At 42.6% G+C, this 21,196-nt stretch overlaps 1 protein-coding gene across 1 annotated transcript in view; it reads left to right on the forward strand.

Moving 5' to 3' along the window:
• The window catches only part of LOC138487325 (uncharacterized), a 2,513,852-nt gene that overhangs the window by 2,467,952 nt on the left and 24,704 nt on the right, over positions 1–21,196 (forward strand). The window contains exons 99-100 of the mRNA XM_069613924.1: positions 2,481–2,650; positions 16,633–16,745. Coding sequence (XP_069470025.1) covers positions 2,481–2,650; positions 16,633–16,745 — 283 coding nt within the window. The remainder of the gene's footprint in view (positions 1–2,480; positions 2,651–16,632; positions 16,746–21,196) is intronic.

The raw sequence follows: 21,196 nt of genomic DNA on the forward strand, positions 1-21,196 counted from the left end.
GGTATTAATGAAAGTGGGAGAGTGTCATGAGCAAACGGTAATGGAGAGGAAGGGTTCAATAGGGAGGTTAGCTGTGTGGAGTGAGGAGATGAAGACAAGGTCAAATGAGTTTCTTTAAGAGTGAGTGGGTAGATTGTGGAGTGAAGTCGATTTCAAGTTGGTTGGTGGGAGACATTTTAGAGAAATTGAAGCTAACCATGAGTGCCATTAGAACTCAATTAAGAATGGAGTTGAGAAGGGGGTCCAGAGCAGAGAAAAAGGAATTGAGACCTGCATGTGATCCTATCATTAGGACGATGGAGACAGGGGTGGGTTGGAGGAGTTTGACTTGTAGTGCAAGTAGAGTGGTATAAAGTAAAGTGTTGAATGGAGGCAGCGGAATGGGCCTTGTTGATCACCAGGCCAATCCCACCTCCTCTTTCAGAGGAGTGAGAGAAGATAGCAGAGTTAGTGTGTAAGGCAGAAGTGCTGGCAGAGTCAAGAGGGTCTAAGTGGTGCCCATCTCTACCAGAGGGAGGTCATGACAATTAAAGTGATTGGTGATGAAGGATGTTTTATTACAAAATGATGGTTCATTCCGGAACCCTCATGTGTGAGTAGTGGGAGAAGAGGGGTGTGTACTGAGGTAAGGGGAAAAGGATGGATAAGATTAGAGGGACAAAATCGGCCTGGAGACCTTTTGTGGGTGGGACAAACTGCCGGCACATGTCTGGAAAGGGAGGAGAATCTGGGCAAAGAAATGACAGTGATGGGCAAAGGGGAGAGAATCCTTAAGGAGTGAGAGAATGGTGAGGAGAAAGTGATAGTAGTAGGGGGATTAGGATGCATGGGAGGGGGAGAAGAAGTGGTGTAGCAGCAGGGATTAATGAGGATGCTGAGAGGTGAGCAGTGAGCTTTGAGGAGAGAGTATAGGGGAATACAATGTCAAAATAAGGATACAGTGAAGCTGAGGGCCTATGGAGATCAAAGAAGCTTGGTGCAAAGTGTCTTTTTTGTCACAGACTCTTAAGTGACCAAAAGATGTAAGATGCAAAGTACAATTTTAATTATGTAAGGTACAATATTAAATCACAGGGCCTTATGTGACCAAATGCATTTAGGAACATAGTAAAATATTTGCACTAGATAGTGTACAATTACTGAAGCTAGAAATGTGTGACTCAGTAGGTTGCAGATGAACTGGGTGGTGGTGGGAATGGGCATAATGGTAGGCCGTAGGATCCAACAGACCCTAACAGCAGATGCGTAGCTAGTGTAGCACCAGATAGACCTTCAGGGGCTACAAGGTAGCCCTGAGTCCCGACAGTCCTGACATTAGCGTAGGCCTGGTTATTTTCCTGGCCTAGCAACACCCCTGCCTAACAGTGCCAAAACCTTGCCTTTAGTTTAAATGCTCTTTGCAGTGATGGCAAGCACTGGGATGTCTGGGGATAGATAGTATGTAGATGGCACATGACTAGATGGGCCAATCAGGAGGCAGCATGGCCTACAGTGGATTCCAATCAGACAGGGACAGACAGGTGATCACCAGGAGGCCTCTTGAAGAGGATGAAAGCATATGTGACAGTGAGGACTTCACGTATTTGCATAATCCTTTCAGTATCCGATTTGCCTTGTACAACTGCCTTGTACTTTTCTATTCTCTTTTTAGCTACTTTATGTTGTAGCATTATATCTACACCCACAATAATGCACTCAACCAGCTATTAATAATTTGGCTTTCATTCACACTAAATCCATGATCACGCACGTTTTGATGCAGGAAATCACTGCTTTGTCTTTCTCTATTCAGCTCTAGGCATATGTCAAAAGAAAGGTTGTGCGGGGTGAGAGAATGTTCAAAGGTTGCTGATGCTTTTTCAGTTTAAAAAAAAAAAACAATTAGGAACTAGTAAGATGTTAAGGATCCGCTATGCATGTTCAACGTTTGAATAATGGTCCAGAACCCAGGGAGACCAAGTCCACTTAACGACATGCACACAGGGTTCAATATCTCAGTAATGACATTGGTGCTCTGTGATTGACACATCCACCTACATTAGCTTGGAGTCATATGGGAACAGATATATGAAGGTTTGATTCAATCATCCTTTTATATTGTTTTATTCTCTCTCCTCCCTCTTCTCTGGTACTCTGTATTACTACTTCTGTCTCTATGACCTCCTTTCTACATCTCTTTACATTCCTCTCTCTCTCTCTCTCTCTCTTCCTCCCCTTATCTCCCTTATGCATGTTATCTTGCCATCCCTTCTCTACATTCTCTGACTCCTCGCTCTCTCTCACTTTCTCGCTCTCTTCCTCCCTCCCCCCTTCTCTCTCTGCATTCGTATTACCCTTTGGTCTGTCTCATCCACGCGGCCTTAGAACTTCGCCACAATTTCTATTTCTTCCAAATCTCTTACAATAAACACAATCAATGTTAGGATTTAGGATATGTTAGGCAATGTTTTTTTTTTAATCTGTTGTCTTTTTAATTCTAGTTTTGTGTCACTAAAATGCCTCTCCTGTGTAAGAAGCCGGTACAGCAATGGCATCTTAAACGAGTTGCAATTATATTGAACCCAGAGCCAGAAACCTTCTTCCCACCGAAGTTGAACAACTTTGCTCATTCCAGGACAAGCGACAGAAGACAACATGTGATGACACTGAAGTAAGTGGTATTAATACATAGCTAGTTAGCTATCAGGTTATGTTTTGCGCTTGAAAGTGCTTCCTGCCCTGTATGGAAAAAAGAAATGAGCAATGATAAGGGATCATGGGACTCCGAAATTGTAAGTGGAAGTTATTCATTCAAATTATATATTTTTATTTCCCATTCTGGAGTCCCAGATTTCGCCTTTGGAGATTGCAACCAGTGGTAAGTCCTCTGGCTATAATGCCTCACTTTTTCTGGAGGAAATACCACCAGTCATGCGATACTCTAAACCTGGTGGACACTTCCTTGGCCTAGTTTTATTTTTGCGAAAGATGTAAGAAAGCGGTGTGTATAGAATATTCTGGCATATCATTGGGGTTTCAGCCAGCTTATGATTTATTACACGGCCACGGTAGTTATGGTTAAGTTGCTGTTTCCATAGGAAGAGCACTTTTTGGGCAGCTTATAACTTCGCTCCCCCTGGACGAATCCTCACCAAACTTCGCAAAATAAGAATATGGCCCATTCTGAATTTTTCTGCAAAGTTTGATGGGGTTTGGTCCAGGGGGGGAAAAGTTATAGAGGGGGTCCCAAAATGTCTTTTTTTCCCATAGACATAATGGGAAAAAACTTTGCTCACGCCTACAGCCCAAACCGCAGGACGGATTTACACCAGATTTGCAGCCAGGAGCACCGGCTTGGTCCTGAAAGCGTGCTTTTGTTAATTTGGTGAAGAGGAGCCCTGTATGGAACCCCACCTTCCCTTTCCATGGTGGCCATCTTGTTAAAGGAGTTTCCTTCCAACACTGGGATGTCGCAGGCGTACCGGTTTTGGAAGAAAAATCTTTTTCTTAGCACCCCGGGTTCCCGCTTTGGGAACCTAGGGTGGTAATGGTCTTCATCCATTTAATAGGACGTTATGGTTACGTTGCACTAATACAAACCTATGAAATTCAGTAAAAAAAAACTTTAGAAACATATTTTTTTTAGCACCCGAGGGTTCCCGCTTTGGGAACCTAGGGTGGTAATGGTCTTCATCCATTTAAAAGGACGTTATGTTTACGTTGCACTAATAAAAACCTATGAAATTCAGTAAAAAAAACTTTGTTAGTGATGTCAATGATATTTGTGATGTCATCTTTGATGTCCTGGGTGTTAGTCTTAGCAGTGCACGGTGGTGGCACAAGCTATGGTTGCTTAGCTTACCATAACTGGCGAATTTCAGGGGGTTTTTGATTTTACTTGAAACCATAACGTCCCTTTAACAAAGTGTTTTTTACTGTATATATATAATTATATGATTGGTTATTTATAACACTCCTAATACCCAGAGGTTTCTAAGCGTGGACCCAGGGATTGAACCTGTGTTGCTCCGTTGCCCCTGAGCTATCCTCCCGAGACCATGATGTCATGCTACAGAGTAAAAATAGCCACAAAACGTAAAAGGAATAAGTGCAATTCAGACTTTTGAAAATAACTCCAGACAAAAGGAAGAATTAATGACGTACACGGATTAATTTAAAAAGAAATAAATAAATACATTTTTAAAAAGCCACACTAGGAAAAGTCAAATACAATGTATAGAGAAACTTAGAAACATACACTAGATCTGCATGACGTTTCTTGTTTTATGTAATGGCTAAACATATCCATCACTGGCATCCATATTATGAAAGGCTACGGCTAGCAAGTGCATACTTCATTTTCTTGAAATTGTATGTGGATTGTAGTATACTGTATTTGAAGCGCTATTCCAGCATTGAAGTACAAGTCTCCTCGATTTCCTTTTTATTTAATCTTCTATATTTTAAAATACAATAAAATATATTTTTAATTAAAGGTTATATTTTCACCTGCTACAGTGGTTAATTCATCTGAGCCCTATGTCAACCATCTGGCTCAGTTGACTGGAAGAAATTGCTTATAGGAACAATTTGCTCTTGCTGCTTGCAAGTCCTTGGGTCTTCACATTGTTCCAAACCTTTGCCACGAATCCATTGGTACAGAAGGTCATGTAACAGAATAACCCCCAACTGAACTGTGACTCTCTTTTGGAAGCACTCAACACCACCCTTTCAGCCTCCATCGACCGACACGTGCCTCTGAAACAGCGCACCTACAAACCAAAACCATCAGCACCCTGGTACATGCAAGAACTCAGCAAAACAAAAGAGGTGATGACTGGAAGGTTCAGAATTAATCCTAACCCCTGGCATTGGTCTGGGCAACCCTCCAGACCATAATTTGTCACCTGCTAAGCCATTACAAAAGGGGAAAGACTGTATCCAAATCAGGCTTGGTCCCACCCCAAAAGGGGCAGTCCAGCCCAAACTGCTTGGTCACATCCCTTCTGCACGAGACCACAAGCATTCCAAACATGTTTCAGACTTGTTGGGCCTCATCAGTGAGGAGAACTCAACCACAGCAAAAGAGCAATCAGGAAACAAGAGATAACCTGGCACCGCTCCGGGACCGCATCCAACCTGGCGCTCCTCAGGCTCCCCTGGCGCTCCAGAATTCTGAGCAACCCGCCAACAACTCATCAACACAGCCAAGGCCTCCTACTATCAGAACACCATAGCAGAAGCTGACAACAAAAGTAGAGCCCTCTTCAAAGTGGTCAAGCACTGCGTCAACCCGCTCCCTGCCTGACATACCAAACTCCAATGAAAAATCAACCACCACCTTCATCAACAAAATCAGCAAGATTTGCCAACACATAGACACCAGCTCTGCATCCACAGACCCACCTCATGTCCCTCCTTGCAAAATCTTTATTCCCTGGACAACATTCAGGACACTCTTGACAGAGGACGTATGTCCAAGTCACCCAGCTACCTTGCAGAGAAACTCAGCATCTCCAGTGGACAGCACACCACAAAAAAACCAGCCTTTGGTGCCTCGACCTGCTGAGTTCATGATCTACAGTGCCTGAATGCTGTGACACAACAGGTTTTAAAATAAAGGATTAAAGTGTTTCAGTTTACAGCACATTTTCTGTGAAAAATTAGGTAAAAAGCTGCATACTTTACCATCGATTTCTACTGTAACACATAAAATTCAATATGTGCCAAGTCACCAACAAAGCAAAGGATTATTTTCAAACACATTCCATGCTGACGAGATATGCCAGTTTGAAAAAACATGTTTGTGCTGTCTGTGCCCATTCATGTCCATTCTGGTTGCCCCAATATGTGCCAACATTCCCACAAAAGAACAAAGGCCTGATTTGCCCATAATGCCAGTAAATATTGCACTGGCATTGTAAGAAAATATTCCCATGCGCCAATGTAGGACAGCATAGCCACATATGAACTCTCACGATATTGCTGTGCACAGGATGCTATTTAAAGTGCAATGTCACTATAAAGAAACATGCCCTCACTGGCTGCACCAATGTCAGCCGTTGTGAGCAAGCAACAATACTCTTCTTGTTGGCGTTGCTACTAATGTCATTAACAAATTTGATACCACTGTAAGAATACATCCCTCCACTGACTGAACCAATGTAGGTCATTATGGCAATGTAAACACTCATCTTGTAGCCTTTGCTCATTATGCCAGTAAATAATGCCTGTTATGAAAACATGGTCTCAGTAGTTGCACCAATGCAAGCAAGATTGGCCTCAAAAGAACACTTGATTGTATTGCCTTTCCCATAATGGCAGTAAAAAAATCACATGGCACTGTGAGAAAACATGTCTATGTTGGTTGCATCAATATATACCAATACCCGAAGTAAGCACTTCTTTCGTGGGGTGCTTGCATTTATTGTCTTGGCGCATGCTTGCCTCTCTTATTGGCTTTGTCCATATTAAGGTACTTTCACAGAAAATAGACATTTTTCTGTGCCTCCTTTCTGACCCTGCTAAAATTCAGGCAGCCAAGTCCCCCATGTCAACAAGAATCCACCAGATCTGGCACTGTATCAGATGAAAGATGCACATTTAGAATGTTGATCTAAATGTACATCTTTTCAATCAAAGTGGTGGGCAGCCCCATTGCACTAGCTGGCACTGTGCAGCAATAATCATCATATACATCAGTAATACTACTGGGTATCACATATACAAGTCATCCAGTACTCAAATACAAGAGTTATCCTTGCTGGCCTACGTTTTGCGGATTACTATGGTATGTGCCTGCTTTTTACACTAGCAAAAAGCTGTTGAATTTCATAGAAATCCACAGCTTGGCATGTGTAAATTGCAGGTTGGATTTATTTAATTTATACTCCACACCGTTTTTTCATTAATGTGTGTGTTGGAGAGGGGGCATGGAATGGCAATTTGACGCAAATGCTGGTGATTCTGCTGCTTTTTACACCAGAAAAAGTCAGTTGGATTCCATAGGAATGCATTGTAAATTTCATTTTCCATGTGTAAATTACAGGCAGTGTTTACTCGAAGGAAGACATAGAGTCTAAGTTGCTTGGTTTTTACACCTTTCTTTTGCACTTGGCATGTAAATCACCAAATTGCATAGAGGGCATCTGTTTACACTTAAGTTCAAATGTAACAAGTCTCATCTGTGCAATTTACATACAGGAGGCAAATTACTCCCAGTTTGGAAAGTAGATATCATAACAACTTGTTATTTCCTTTATGTTATATTCAAGACAATGGGCCTCATAACGAGTTTGTCAGTGTGGCCAAACACGGTGGTAATGCAGTAGTAACAGTGTTACCACAGCATTGATGCCACATTACTGCACCCACAAACTATGGGTTTGGAGGTAAGGTGGGGAAAACACCTCCAGCAAAATGCTGGAGGTAATTCCTCTGCCTTACTGCCAAAAACTGCCAAATTGTCAGAATTACCACCAGCTGTTATTCCGCCAAAATAGCCATGGAGTCCTATGGACTCCAATTAGTAGGGACTAACACCGCCTACCACCACTTGTAATCTGGCAGCAATTCCACCAGACCAAGTGGCAGTAACAGTAAATCTGTTTGGTGGTATGTCAGTAGATTTACCACCAAAATACCACCAAACGTGTAATGAGGCCCAAAGTTCTTTTTGTGTCGCTTGAAGAAACACTATATCAGCCTTCTTCCCCTTGATATGCATTAATACCGTCCTTCTGTTAAACGGACTGTTAAGCACTTAAAGTTCCAGGAAGGAAACTTTATTTGTGTTGCCATTGTTAGTCTCAATTATCCCATGACTATAAGCTCCCATAATGCTCGTCCAATGAGGATTCAAGGCCCAATAGGTTCACCCCTTACAAAACAGACCATACCAAGAAAAGACAGGAAAAACAAGAGTGAAAAATAGGGCACCGCTGTAATGATGATTGCCCTTACACAAGCTGCACTATATGCACTATTAGAGAGCGAACAAGTCTCAAACTGGTGCATGGACGGACAGCTGCCACCCCCTGCAGCTACCCAGTGAATGGGCATCCTTCTTTTAATACTGCCTGGGTCCTGTATCCCTAAAGCATAATTATATTCTAACATGGGTATGGAAACATGTGCTCACATACAATATACAATCCAAGTGCTGTGCGGCAGTTCCGCCCTCCTCCCCTACTTGGTACCACATTAAGATTAACATGGCAATCGCATCCTACTGAACAAGCAAGGCCTCCATGGTAGTGGAATGGCTGAGTGTCCCCCACCTGCCCATCCAGCCAGACAGCAGATCTCAGTATGAAAGAGGGAGGCACCAGTTGGAAAGATGGCTGCCCCAAGAAGCCTATTAAGGGCTCTTTAGCACATTTTCACAATTCTGTTAACAGTTCTCTATGGTGCAATCGGTTATTACTTCAATGTTTTACAATAAAAACGTATTCATGACAAACTATACCACTGTTCTGGACACATTGTTCTGACAGTGCTTCAAAGTTGTGTTCAAGAAAATAGAATCCAGAACCAGATTTTCTCTGAATCACCTAAAATGTACAAGTGTCCTGCCCATACACCAATGTTCCTTCAAAGAGCTAAATTTTACTAATTGCTAAGCTGTCTTTTAACCACGCCGTGACACCTGAGGGTTGGGCGTGTAACAAATAAAAAAAATAAAAATAAAAAATAACAGTAGAATAGTCCTGTCATTGTAATACAACTATCCACTTATTTCTTGCTTTTCACCCACCAAGCAGAAACACCTCCTTCCAGGAAGAAGGGCTGAACTCTTAATCTCCATACATTTTAAAATGGATAAAATACTCATTTTGGGGAATTGGTGTCAATCAGTTAAACTAATGTAACCCTCCACTAAATTCCGCGTGAAACTTTAAGTTTTGTCACATATTGATTTACAGTAGTGGGTTTCCTTTGGTTAATCTCACCACTTTGACCTCCACCTGTAACCATTACCGACATTGTGCATAAACGGGCATATGTACATAGGTTTGATGTACATTGCAGTGCCATGTGCGTTAGGTGTCTTCGATACTACTAAGTCACTATTGGATTTGTTTTTTTTTTATTGTCCATGTTGTCTGGGTTTATGCTTCATTTCTGTTGTGTAATCAAACCACCTGCCCATCCGTTTCGTCCCATGCTGGTGTTGGTGTTAAATTTTGTTCACAAAATGATGGTCGCTGGTACCTTCTGCTGCCAGGGGGAATACTTACGTTCCTGAGAAGAATATACGTTTTATGGCAGCTGACCCCCCTCTGGGGCGAGCCTATGGTATGGTCCAGTTATGAGTGAAGGCCGCTTTTTGGGCAGTACCAGGGAGTTCGAGAGGAGATTGTAAGGCAAAGGGTGTAGATTCCCTTTGCAGGTTCCTGTTATCGCTAGAGGGTCTGTTCGGCCCTTGTTTCTGACTAATTTCCCTATAAGGGGAAACGTTGGCTGAGGCCGAGCGAGGATAGTCCTGAGGGGGTGTGAGAGGTATTGTGGCGCCGGCTGTGGGAAAACGGCCGGCCTTATAGGTGCTGGTAGGCCCAGCACCCTGTTGGGATTCCCAGGGTCACACGGACTTACTTGTGTTACAGGGGAGGGCCCTGTGAGGCTGTTCTGTTGCATGTGCCTGCAGTTGCTCCTTTTATTGGGTCGGGCCATGATACACTTGGGAGGGACACACATCTTAAAAGGGCAATACACGTGGGAGGGTGACACAAAAGAAGATGGAGGCTGGATTCCTGATTCTGTCCTGCCGTTTTCTGGCAGGCCAGTGATTTCATCTCTCCTTCCCAGAGAGTGACCGAAGAAGAGAGAGCCAGTCAAGGAGGTGGTAACACTGGGAGCAGCCGGCGTTGGAGGCTTATAGACCAGAGTTGAGTTCCGTGAGGTGACGCCGGGGCCGGTTCAAGTTATTATTTTTTAACAGCTGAAAGGTAGGAGGGGAAGAAGCTGGGGGGGGGGGGACTGCTGCGGTGAGCACACTGGACAGTCTAAACCTGAGACATATGTTTATGGTGCATCCATGTCAGCTCTTAGCTTGAAAAAAAGGAAACTAACAACTCCCCAAGATTTGATGCTGGGCTGTTGAAAGGGAATGTATGCCACCATAAATGTCAACAACAAGTGTAAACCTCCTTAGGTTCAGAGGCCTCAGGTAGATTATCATTTTTTTTTCGTTCATCAAGAGAATTCTAAGGAAAACTGTAAGAGGGGCTGCGAATGGCTAAGGCAGAGCTTACCATTTTGGAATTCATGCAAAAAATAAGTTGTATATATGACTGCGACGGGAAATAGTAATTGGTTATCCTGCAACTGGCCCGCTAAAACCTCTGCGCTGCTCAGGAATCTCAAACACTGCCGGAATAGCGTCTCATTGCCTGGTGCTCAACCAAGATTATGTTAAAGAAAGTCCCAGGTGGGATAACAGCATTTAGTTCTCGAAGAGCTGACCAGCTTGATTGGGCAGGGAAATCAGCCATCACTCTGCAGCTAGAGGTGCGCTGGCGGAGGAGCAGAAACAGAAGTACTGTGGCAATAAACCACAAGGTGGCGGGCCAATATTGCCCCAGGTAATGCCCCCGGGGCGAGTTATAGGCCCGAGCGAAGCGAGGGCCTTAACGGTGCCCCGGGGGCATTACCTGGTGCGGTATTGGCCTGCCACCGAGTGGCTTATTGCCATTAGTACCCCGGCCCGTTAGATCGGGGTACTAATTGCTTTTTTTCTGTTCCGAAACACGTTTCGGAACAAAAAAAAAAAAAAAAAGAAAACAGCTAAAAATGGCCGCCGCCATGAGAAGGGAAAACGTAGTCCATTTTCCCTTTCCATGGCGGCCATCGGGAGCGGACGCGCTGGAAACACAAGTGTTTCCAGCGCGTTCGCTTCCAAGACCAGAAGAAAAAAGAAGGTAAGTGGGTTCGGGAGAGGATGGGGAGGAAGAAAAAACAAAAAAAAAAAACGTACCGCTGTCTCCGCCGGGGGACGATGGAAGCCTCCAGCCATGGGAAGGCTCAGAGCGGGGATGGCCCCGCTTCGAGCCTCCTCATTGGCTGCGGGGCTGCCACGCCCCCCGCAGAGGATAAGGCGGCTGGAATCCCGGCCGAGAATCGAAGGATTCTCGGTCAGGTAATGACCCGGCGAGAGCCAATCAGAATGCTTGTTGCATTCTGATTGTCTCTCGCCGGGTACTAATGGTGAATATTGCCCCCGTTACCACAATAATGAAGGAAGACTGCGTGGGAAGTAGCAAGGGATTCAGTTAGTTTGATGTGAGGAGGGAAAGGATTAACGAACTGTGCAGCATGAGGCAGACTCAGCCTGTAATTATCACCGAGCACCTGTCTATAGTAAAGCAGGAGCTAGGGATAAGCACAGGGTCTCCATCTTCGTCCCGTTTAAGAGATGAGACTGCCTATCCCCGAGGTATCACAGCAATCTCCAAAGTGGTGCATGAAGATGGTTTTACAAGGGCAATTAAAGCAGCACAACAACATAATATTTGTGTTAGTAACAGTTTATACTTCGTGCTAAAGTAGGAGATACGCTGCCTTGGGATCTGTTTCACTGTATGTTACTTCATAGCCCGAGAGGTATTGTGAAGCAGAAACACTTCCGCAGCAGAGGAGAACAGCCTTGCGGCTTAGCCCACCATAGTGTCAGCTAAGGGGAAAGTGTCTCTCAACTCCATTCCTCCATTTAGATTCTGTCTACTAGTTAGCAAAGCCCTGCGCAAGGTTTTCTGTGATGTGATAGGCAGGGCCTTAGGTACGCCATTAGTTGTCGATTCAGTGTCTTTTCTTGTACATATTTCTTTTGTGTGGGTTTCATTTCTTTTGTGTGGTAAACTGCAACTACCATAGGGTAATTGTTTAGTTTTAACAGAAAGCCAGGCAGATATCAATAGCTTTGAGATTAGTGGTTTGGCTCACACTCATTTATTGGTGATGGTATGAGCTGAAATCTACAAAGTCTGTTCATTTCTGTCAAAAGGACATTTCTGTGTACTATACATTTTGGGAGAGTTGGGAATCTTAATTATTAATCGAAAGCGCATAGCTTTGCGAGTTCTATTTATTCCACACTGTGGCTGCCTGTTAATGCCATACTAATATATTTATTTATTTATTGCAAATGTGTACTATATATTCTGGAAAGGATGTGGCTGCCTGTTAATGTAATACTAACGTATTTAATTATATAATTGTTATGATAAAAATCTGCTATTTTCTGAAAGGCTCTGTTTCAGGGAATGTATTATCTCTATCACCACTAACAGTTCACCTTTACGGGTGATACTTTAAGCCGCATCTCTGTCATTCCTGGGAATGTATTTATCTGCTTTCCCTGTAATCCTCACTGGTGCCTTTAACCCGCTAGGCTACCCTGGATACTCTGACATGTGTAATAAAGCAGTAAGGTATTTATGCTTTTTTCCATGTTTACCTACAGGTAGCTGTTCAATCCTACATTCCCACTGTTGCACCTCACCCATTACTAACTAAGGGCAGATTCACCTTGTACTAAGCTGTAAAACAATCTAAAAGGTTCTTGTGTTTTATATCTCCATATACAATCTGAGGAATTGTACACAATTACCAAACCTAAAGTTGGGACCTATACAAAAAAGGTCGTAAATGCATGCCACCAAATGTTCGAACACCAAAAGTTCTAAAATTGGCTGCACACCCAGCTGTTGCAGTTGTTTCATACCACAACAGTGCTGTTTTTGTATGACAACCTTCCAGGTTCATTAGCAGGTGATTTTTCCAACTAAGCAGTGTCATGCTTCCTTATCCATTGAGGGCCTAGTTAATCCTTTTGTCCTTCACGCAGGAGGTGAACTCAGACCCTTCAGTTTCGATTGTATCATTTGTTAGGTTCTGAACCAAAGGTTTCTTCCAATATGTGCAAAAAGAAAAACTTGAAGTTCGCATTTATACCACTCCTTGATTTATAATTTGGCTGTTAGTGGAAGTCAGCTCTGCTTTGATGCTTTGGCTCCTGTATTGTGGAACACATTACCACATTCCCTGAAAACGATCTCATCTTTAGTCCAGTTTAAGAAATGTCTGAAGTCTTTCCTATTTGAAAAAGGCAAGGACTAATAGGGCTCTGGCACAGCGTTCTTTATTTTGTGTGTATTCTGTTTGTGAGTCTTGTTAGCTCTTTGAGGCCTTCGGGTTTGAGGCTCTATATACATTATGAATATAATAGAATATAATTAATTTGAATACAAGGAAGACAGGATTTTTGCTGTTTCTTAACAAGAGCATTTTGGTGGTTATTAATGTTTCCCAATGCATCAACATAAGGATGTGTCTCTTAATTAATTCAACGTTTATTTTGATATTGGGAGCCTGATGAAAGCTCCATCATAACTCAAATAAAAGTTTCAGGCTCAAACCAGTTTGTCAAACAAATTTAAGGAAACTACATGAACTTTTAGTAAAAGTATTTAGTTAGAAACATATGTTTTGCTGTGATATAATTGGCATGTATGTAATCATGTATCACTGTTTTCTTTGTAATTGTGAGCTTGTAATTCTCATTAATTTTGTATGTCAGTATTCTGTGTGGGTGATTGTGGATTGACTTGGACATGTATGAGTCGAGTGAATGGCTTAATGCAACATTGATTATGGGCAATTCTCTTAATCTCTGTTCAACAGCAACAATAAACACCCTATCCTGTGTGGTAGTTAGTTAATTAAATTATTATGTTTTGAAGAAACTTGTGGTTTTGAAAGCTTCACACTGTATAACATGAATGATTAACTTTAGTAGATGGAGCAGAGTGAGGGCATAGAATGGATATGAGGTGGTGCTATATTGCCTTTCCCCCAGAAACTTCATTTGAAACATCAAAAAGAATTACACATGGAAACTTCAGCTGTACCTTTGTAGACTTTCAGATGAGCAAAGCCAAATCAGCCCGAATTTATTTATTTAGTTATGTCTTCATTATTTTTTATTGAATTAAGTCCTGTATGGGTACACAGGAATGGAAAACATTAATATGACTATTATATTCCCAAAGCTCAAGGCAACATATTTGAGATTAAACCGATTTTGTAATGAGGAAAAGTGTTCAGGCAAAATCCATGATCTATATGGAAATATTTGTTTCTAAATTATCCCAATACGTATGCCACTTCTGTAGCAAGGTTCAAACTTTTGGGCTAATTTTGTTTATGATGGAGAAGATTTGTATGTGGTATGATTGCTAACCTTCGAGTAACCATTAGTGTAAGGATGAGGTGCTTTAGTGGACTGACCAATATAGTGCAGACTGTACCATCACCTCTTCCCAAGGATGAGTGGATACAATAAAAAAATATGAACAATAATATTACCATCCAAAGAGATCAAACGGAAGCATCACGTAAGGACTACTCTCAACCACCTAATTTTCCCTTTCAAGTCCATTCTCAGAAAGTTAGCTTATCAAAGGATATAGACCAAAGAAGGCATCCCCTTCAGATGCTTCCAATAGAGCCAACATTCTTAAAAAAGCATACATCAATTCTGGCCACTTGCATAGCTCACCTTTCCAACTCTTCCTTGTAATCATGAAAAATCTCTTAGCAGCTAAAAGAAGCTACTATCACCTCACTTCTAAATAGAAAATTGAATGCTGATCCAGAAGACTTATCACATGACCAAGCAATCTATGCCCGTTTGTTCCTATCGTCTAACCTACAGAGCTTGTTGACAGATATACTTCAAAAACTTAACAACAATTGAGGTTCAATCCATGATCAACTGTGTGACCTCAGATCACCCAGAAGAATGTAAACAGCCCCATGGATGGTAGAGAAGCATTCCAATAAGAAGTTGTAGCCATTGATTAATCTGTCCTTACCTTCCTTGATACTGTATGATACAGCATTCATGCAGTATCAAACACCTTTCAAGCGCTTGGGAAACACTGCACTCAAATGGGCAGCTTTCTTCCTAAAGGATATTTTACAATAGTTCAGATCAGACTGTGCCCCTTTTTCACCCACCACAATCCTTATTTCTTCTACACAAGTATAAGATCTTCAGCTCCAATAATACAAAACATACTGATCCATTCTAATTGTACACCACTGATACAGAATTGATGTTTAAAGTGAGCAACCACCACAGGGTTAATGATACAATCATGGGGTATTTAACCTGGATGATAGTTAATATCTCTCTTAATGGGAGCAAACCTAAAATTATCACCATTGGTTCCATTTCTTACCGTAAATTTGCCCACATTATATAGGCAAACTTACTACACACTGCATCGTACCTGATGGTTAAAACGTCAAATCTATGAATTCATTGTCCCCCCCCCCAACTCCCACAAACAAACATCTTTTCTTTAAATGACCACTTTCAATGTGAACTTCTTCAGAAAATACTTCAATTACTGGAAATGGGCCTCAACACTGAAGTCATCTATGCTCTGATTAATTTTCACCCGGACTAAATTGATTCCATGAACACAGGTCTAATACAAAATTGGATCACCCAACTGCATCTTTTTCAGAATAGAGCAAACACACTAATTCTAGGTATCACAAGGTGATACTAGCAAAACCTTGCCTTTTCCCTCATAAAACACGGAATCATGATATGAATAGTGTGTACTGCTCAGAATGTTTTGGCCTAAAGGATAGAAGGACATAAATAGAATATCCTCTTTCTATCACCAACCAAGAACCAAGACCATCTACCCGAAAGGAAGCCAGTAGACCCATTTTGGGTAGAAGCACGACTTTACTAAGGCCCTTTCCTTTTGAAGAGCCTTCAAGCAGATGCTGTACTGCTCCTCAATGCTGCCGGTGCACTCAGGCGTTGGACCCTTATAAGTAATAGGGAGTAAAACAGCATACATCTCAGGCACAACCTTAATTTGGAGATTACTAGCAAATACGGCAAGAACACACTTGTAAAGGATTTGTCTTAAGCAGGAATTAGATGAAAGGAAACAATCGGATTTACAGGGAGATTCCCAGGGAACACTTTGCCTTGAATGCAAAATCTCATGATTTACAACCCACTCCCAACATCTGAAAATAAATATTTTAATTGCATTTTAGCACCTTTGATTGTTGTAGATTTCTGTGGGGGCCAGGCAAACATGGACAACTTCGTACTAAATAGCGTGCCCTCATTGGACCCACTTAGTCAAGTCCACCTCTTTTTTTTACTGGTATTTGATTGTATGTGTTTTTTTTTAAGTCTAATAGACTGGGTGGGTCTTTTTTTCTTTAAATTATGGGACTTGTCGACCTGGCTCTCCCTCATTACATATCCAGGACTACAAATTCCGATGCACAGAACAATACAAGACTGGACTAGCATCTCCTCAATTAAAAGGGGCATGCATGAATCAGTGGTAGTTGACTATTTATTTTTGAGCTTTTTGAAGTCTAACATGTCAGGGAATCATAGGGTGCGATTTATAAATGGGTGCTCTGTAGATTTCTACAGTCTTTCCGGAAAGAAGGGACTCGAAAACTTTATCCCAAAAGTGTGATTACAATTCATGGTGTTAAAAGGAAAATGGTGCTCATATGTACGGCATGTAAACAAATCTCAGTGTGCAATATTGGACGCAAAATATAAATAACCATGTTCACAGGTATATTTGTTTTCTTTTCCAGCACAAGATCGTTAACTGACAGATCATTCTATGCCAAGCTGTTTCACCCAGTGCGCGAATCAACCTTTTATCAGGGAGCTCCTCCTATTATTCTGGATCAACGCGACGAAACTGGTATGCAAATACATTTTTTACACATTAGCAACAAGGGCTCAACACATCTAATATACTTCCATTTAATAAACGTTGGTTTGTAGCAGTAAATCAGTGTGTGGTTCTACCAAACAACAATGCCTTTCTCTAAGAATATATTAAAAATAAAAATGAGGCTAAATGGGATTTCAAAGTATTAAATTTCCTAAAATTAGGGAACGTTTTTCTTGGTGTTGATGTCACAGAGGAATTTAAAGAAATCTTATGAGGGGACACATTCAATAAATGAATACAAGGACTCCCTCGGCCCTTGTGTTTTACACCCTTTGACCAATAGTGAACGAGAAATTAAAGCAAGAATTCTGTTAAGTTACATGCCCGAAAGTCAGTGGACATATGTGAATGCTTTTTCTTTTTCGATCCCACGCTGATTTCCCCATCCATTTTCTTGACATGACCAACTGGAAAGATTTAAAGGGCGTACGAATTAAAAAATGTGGTTCCGAACTTCAGGTCAAATAAGTAGCACTTTCTAATTGTGAAAATACATGAGTTCAACATGATGCAAGCACATCAACATTTAGCGCCAATATATATTTTTTGTATTGTACAAGTGGTTTCTTCTGTGTTGTTCCCGTAATCAAACATGGTGTGAGAAACTAAAGGGTGTCTTACCTACTATTCCCCAGGGATCTCTCTCTCAGGTGGCCACGCAATGGCCACCGCCTTTGGATCCAGACCCTGGGGGTGGACCAGTGCGGTAGGATCACCTGGGTGAGGGGTCTTCAGGGAGTGGGGGTGAGGTGACCGATGGTGATATGCGATATTGCCCCTTTCCCGTACACATAATCCATCCTATTTTTTAGGATTATCTGATGTCCCAACTTCCCCTCCCTTTCTACACAAACACTGGGCCAAGGAAGAAGGGGACTGAAACTAAAGAGGGTATTGAACATGTCCCGCTAATCGGGTCAGGTAAAGTCAGGCACTTGACTTTAAGTGCATTAATCTAAAACCAATTAGCTCTCCTCACACGGATAAAAGGCGGAACATAGAGACACACTTTGAGCAAGGTGGAACATGAGCAAGAGCAGAACTTCCGGGGTGAAGGCACAGCTTCTGGAGCTGAGCGATGGACTGAAGGATGAGAGTAACAGGTCAAAGACCCCAGGAGTTCCCTGCAGAAGATCATTGCCTCCAACAGGCCATGCAAAACATGTGGAGAAGGCTGTATCCCAGCCAAGAAGGCTGAATTGTGTTTCCATGACTCCAAAGACACTCCTGGGTGAATGGCAGAGTTGGGGAGGTGTGGCCAAGTCTCTGGTATTAACCTTGACTCGTGAATTGAAAAAATGTAAAGACACACGCACACAGATGGTAAATTGGCAAGCGACATTATGTAACGCTCACCTGGTATCCACGGGGACATCACTCAGCCTGTTCTGACCTCTTACGACCTCGAACCCTTCCCTGGAGTCTACTCAACTGGAGACTGGGCCTGAAATACAGGATTGGTAGAGTTTAACTCCCTATTGTCTCTGTGTGCTTGAACCCCTTCTTCCCCGAGGTCCAACCCTTCCTTTTGATCCACAGCTCACCTTGTTTTCTTGGAAAGTGTGCTCTCCATCCTGCTTTCAGCGCAGGGGCGCGTTGATTGATGCGGGTTTGTTGCTGCAAGAGTCCGACAGGTAAGTATAATGAGCCTTTTGAACAGTTCTCTAACTTCGTTCCTTTCCTTCCTTAGATGATGGCCGACATCCGGGGATAGCGATGTGCTGCTGAGATGAGTAGCGCTGAAGGTGAGTGAGAGCGCGATGTGCGATGCGACCCTTTCGTATTTGTATTGAACTGAGTTCTTTTTCTGTGTCTTTTAGGTGCTGCAACGTTTTCAGCGTGGATGCCGGTTATGAAGAAGAAATTCAGTGAGTAAGCGCGGTATGCGGTGCCTCTAGATGTTTCCACGCTAACCTGGAGTGTCTTTTCCCTCTTGCAGATGGATGAGAAGTTCAGGAGACAGAGTTCCCTCAGAGCGGCTGGGATTCAGGTAAGCGTTTGAAGCTTGTACAGTCTTTAAAAATAAGCGAAGATTTGCTGAATGCTTACTAATGCCTTTTTTTCTGTTCTTTTCCCTTTTCCTTAGGAAGCGGCGTGCCGGGATGGGAATGACACCGCCGAAGATGCCCGCAGAACAGAAGAAGCGATGAATGATGGGCAGAAGCGCCGCAAGGTAAGGCTGTTCCTAATGGTGTTCTTGTTCTTGCAGGAGCTGAGCGCAGACAAAAGAGGCAAGCCTGCTGAAGACCGATCCGAACACGCTGAGTGTCACGCTGCAGGTGCAGAAAACACAAAGCATGTTTCTCAGCCTGGGCATGGCTTAAATAGTCTTTGGGTATCCCAGGTGTCTCTGGGCTGAACCACACCCAAAAGACTAGACTGCACATGCAGTTTTGGGAACCGAAATATGTGGGGACATCCTTCTTGTCCCCATCAATGCACTACAAGTCCAATCCCCAATGTTATCCTATGGGAGTGAGTGAGTCTGGTGCCACAAGCGCCAAGTCTGACTCCAAGTGGGTCTTTGGAGGGATGGAGAGGCCCTTGAGGGCCATGTAGGTGATCGTGGCCTGGCTCCAGCCTGACATCTTGGAGGGCTGAGGACATGAGGTGCAGGAATCATGACACATGAAGGACCGGTGTGTGTTGAGGAAAGATTGAAGTTACATTATATCTCACAAGTGAAGGATGCATGTGTATAGATGAGACATGAAGAAAGGCAAACCTGTGAATGAACTTTGAAGTAAGGATAGCAGTGGAACCAGCGATACTGAGTAACGGAGTGGTCAAGCGCAATGAAGTATCCCACTCGAAGGTCTCTGTGAAAGGTGAAAGGTTTGGAGCGATAAAGTGAATGAACTGTAAAACCCAAGTGATGAAAAGTAACCCAGAGAAAAGGGGAGAGTAACAAGATGGATGTTGAACTTTGGTGTTCATGACATTAAACTACCCAGACCAAGAAGCACTGGAGCAAATAACACAAGAGTGTGAGCTGAAGGAAAAGTCAAAGTGGTCCTGCGGAGGTCTGTAGTAAAAGCCACACACATTTGAAAGTCTTCGATATCAGGAAATGGTCTGAGCCCGACTGAGGGAGACCGGAAGTGTAATAATCTTGGGTAAGGGAAACTTAAAGGATTTGAGTTAAGCTTGGGGAAGCGATCCCCTGCATGTGTTGTGAACTTTTGCTTTGAAAGGTCTCAGCCCGACTGAGGGGGACCAACGTGACATTTCATGCCTTCTGCCAAACAGCAGCAGCCTGTAATAGTTTGCTTTTAATATTTAAATGTCCTGCGCACAGGTGCATTTCTGAAAAACAACTAGAACATTCATTGAGATTACAGCTCCCTCTGCTCTGCATTGTTCTTTCCTTGTTTCTCGTCCCAGTATTTTGGTGATTGTAAGAAAAGGAGTCCATTGATGTTGATTGATATAAATTACTTGGAAAATAACTTTCAATAATTTTGAATGATGACCCAGTTCTATATGGTGGATAATTAGAATGGAAAAGGTGGTTTTGGTGCTTTTACAATTTAGAACAGGGATGGGAGTTTGGACTGTAGGGTTTTGGGAAAAATGTTCTCTGTTTTCACTAAAGGGGGTGAAGATGTATTTCAGTAGGCTATTAGGATATTGGGTATCAAGGGGTTTTCTTCATGGGCAAATGGGGGATACCATGTCTCATTCAATGAAGCCATGACATATCCCCAGAGGCTGCCTTCTCTCATGTGATCCTCCCTCGTATAGCCACCTCCACTTTCAGGATGAGGTAGTGGCTGCCGTCCCCTGGCCACATGGGAGGAGGTTACTGCCGGGGAATCAGTGATGACTCCATAGGATTCATAGCACTGCATAAAGCCAGTTCTTAATGAAAAATGATTAGGCATTGTCCTCACTCAATGACTGTCTGTGCCTTCAAAAGGATGTGACTTTATAACGCAAGACATTCACAAAAATTGAGTTTCTAAAACCACTGTTTTAAATGCCAAATCTATACAATACACCGATCACCATAGCTTCAAAGGTCACTTTCACATTTCTCGAGGTCCACTAGCCAGGGCAAATGTTAGTCTTACTGGCATCTTTGCATGCATTAGTTGCGGGAGAACTCAACACACAGGCAGGTATCATAGATGTCCTCACTGCAGTGACTGCTGGGATTGCATTGTACTGTGATGGGCATTTAAAAGGCCTCTCACTTTGTAATAGAACATAAAGAAAAACAAAGGAATTTGAATCCCTGCTTGGGGATAGTGATGCAAGCAGAGCAACAACATATTTTGTCACTGCTGTCCTATGTTAAAAAAAAAGGCAATTCTGCAACAGAAAGAACCCTTCCATGCATAGTGCACCGCAACGCCTGTTTCAAACATGCATATTAGAATACTTTCTGCTTTGCACATTTTAAAATGCATCCCGCC

This window comes from Ambystoma mexicanum, chromosome 9 (genome assembly GCF_040938575.1).
Source record: "Ambystoma mexicanum isolate Mex_15411 chromosome 9, UKY_AmexF1_1, whole genome shotgun sequence".
In the NCBI taxonomy this organism is placed as follows: Eukaryota; Metazoa; Chordata; class Amphibia; order Caudata; family Ambystomatidae; genus Ambystoma; species Ambystoma mexicanum.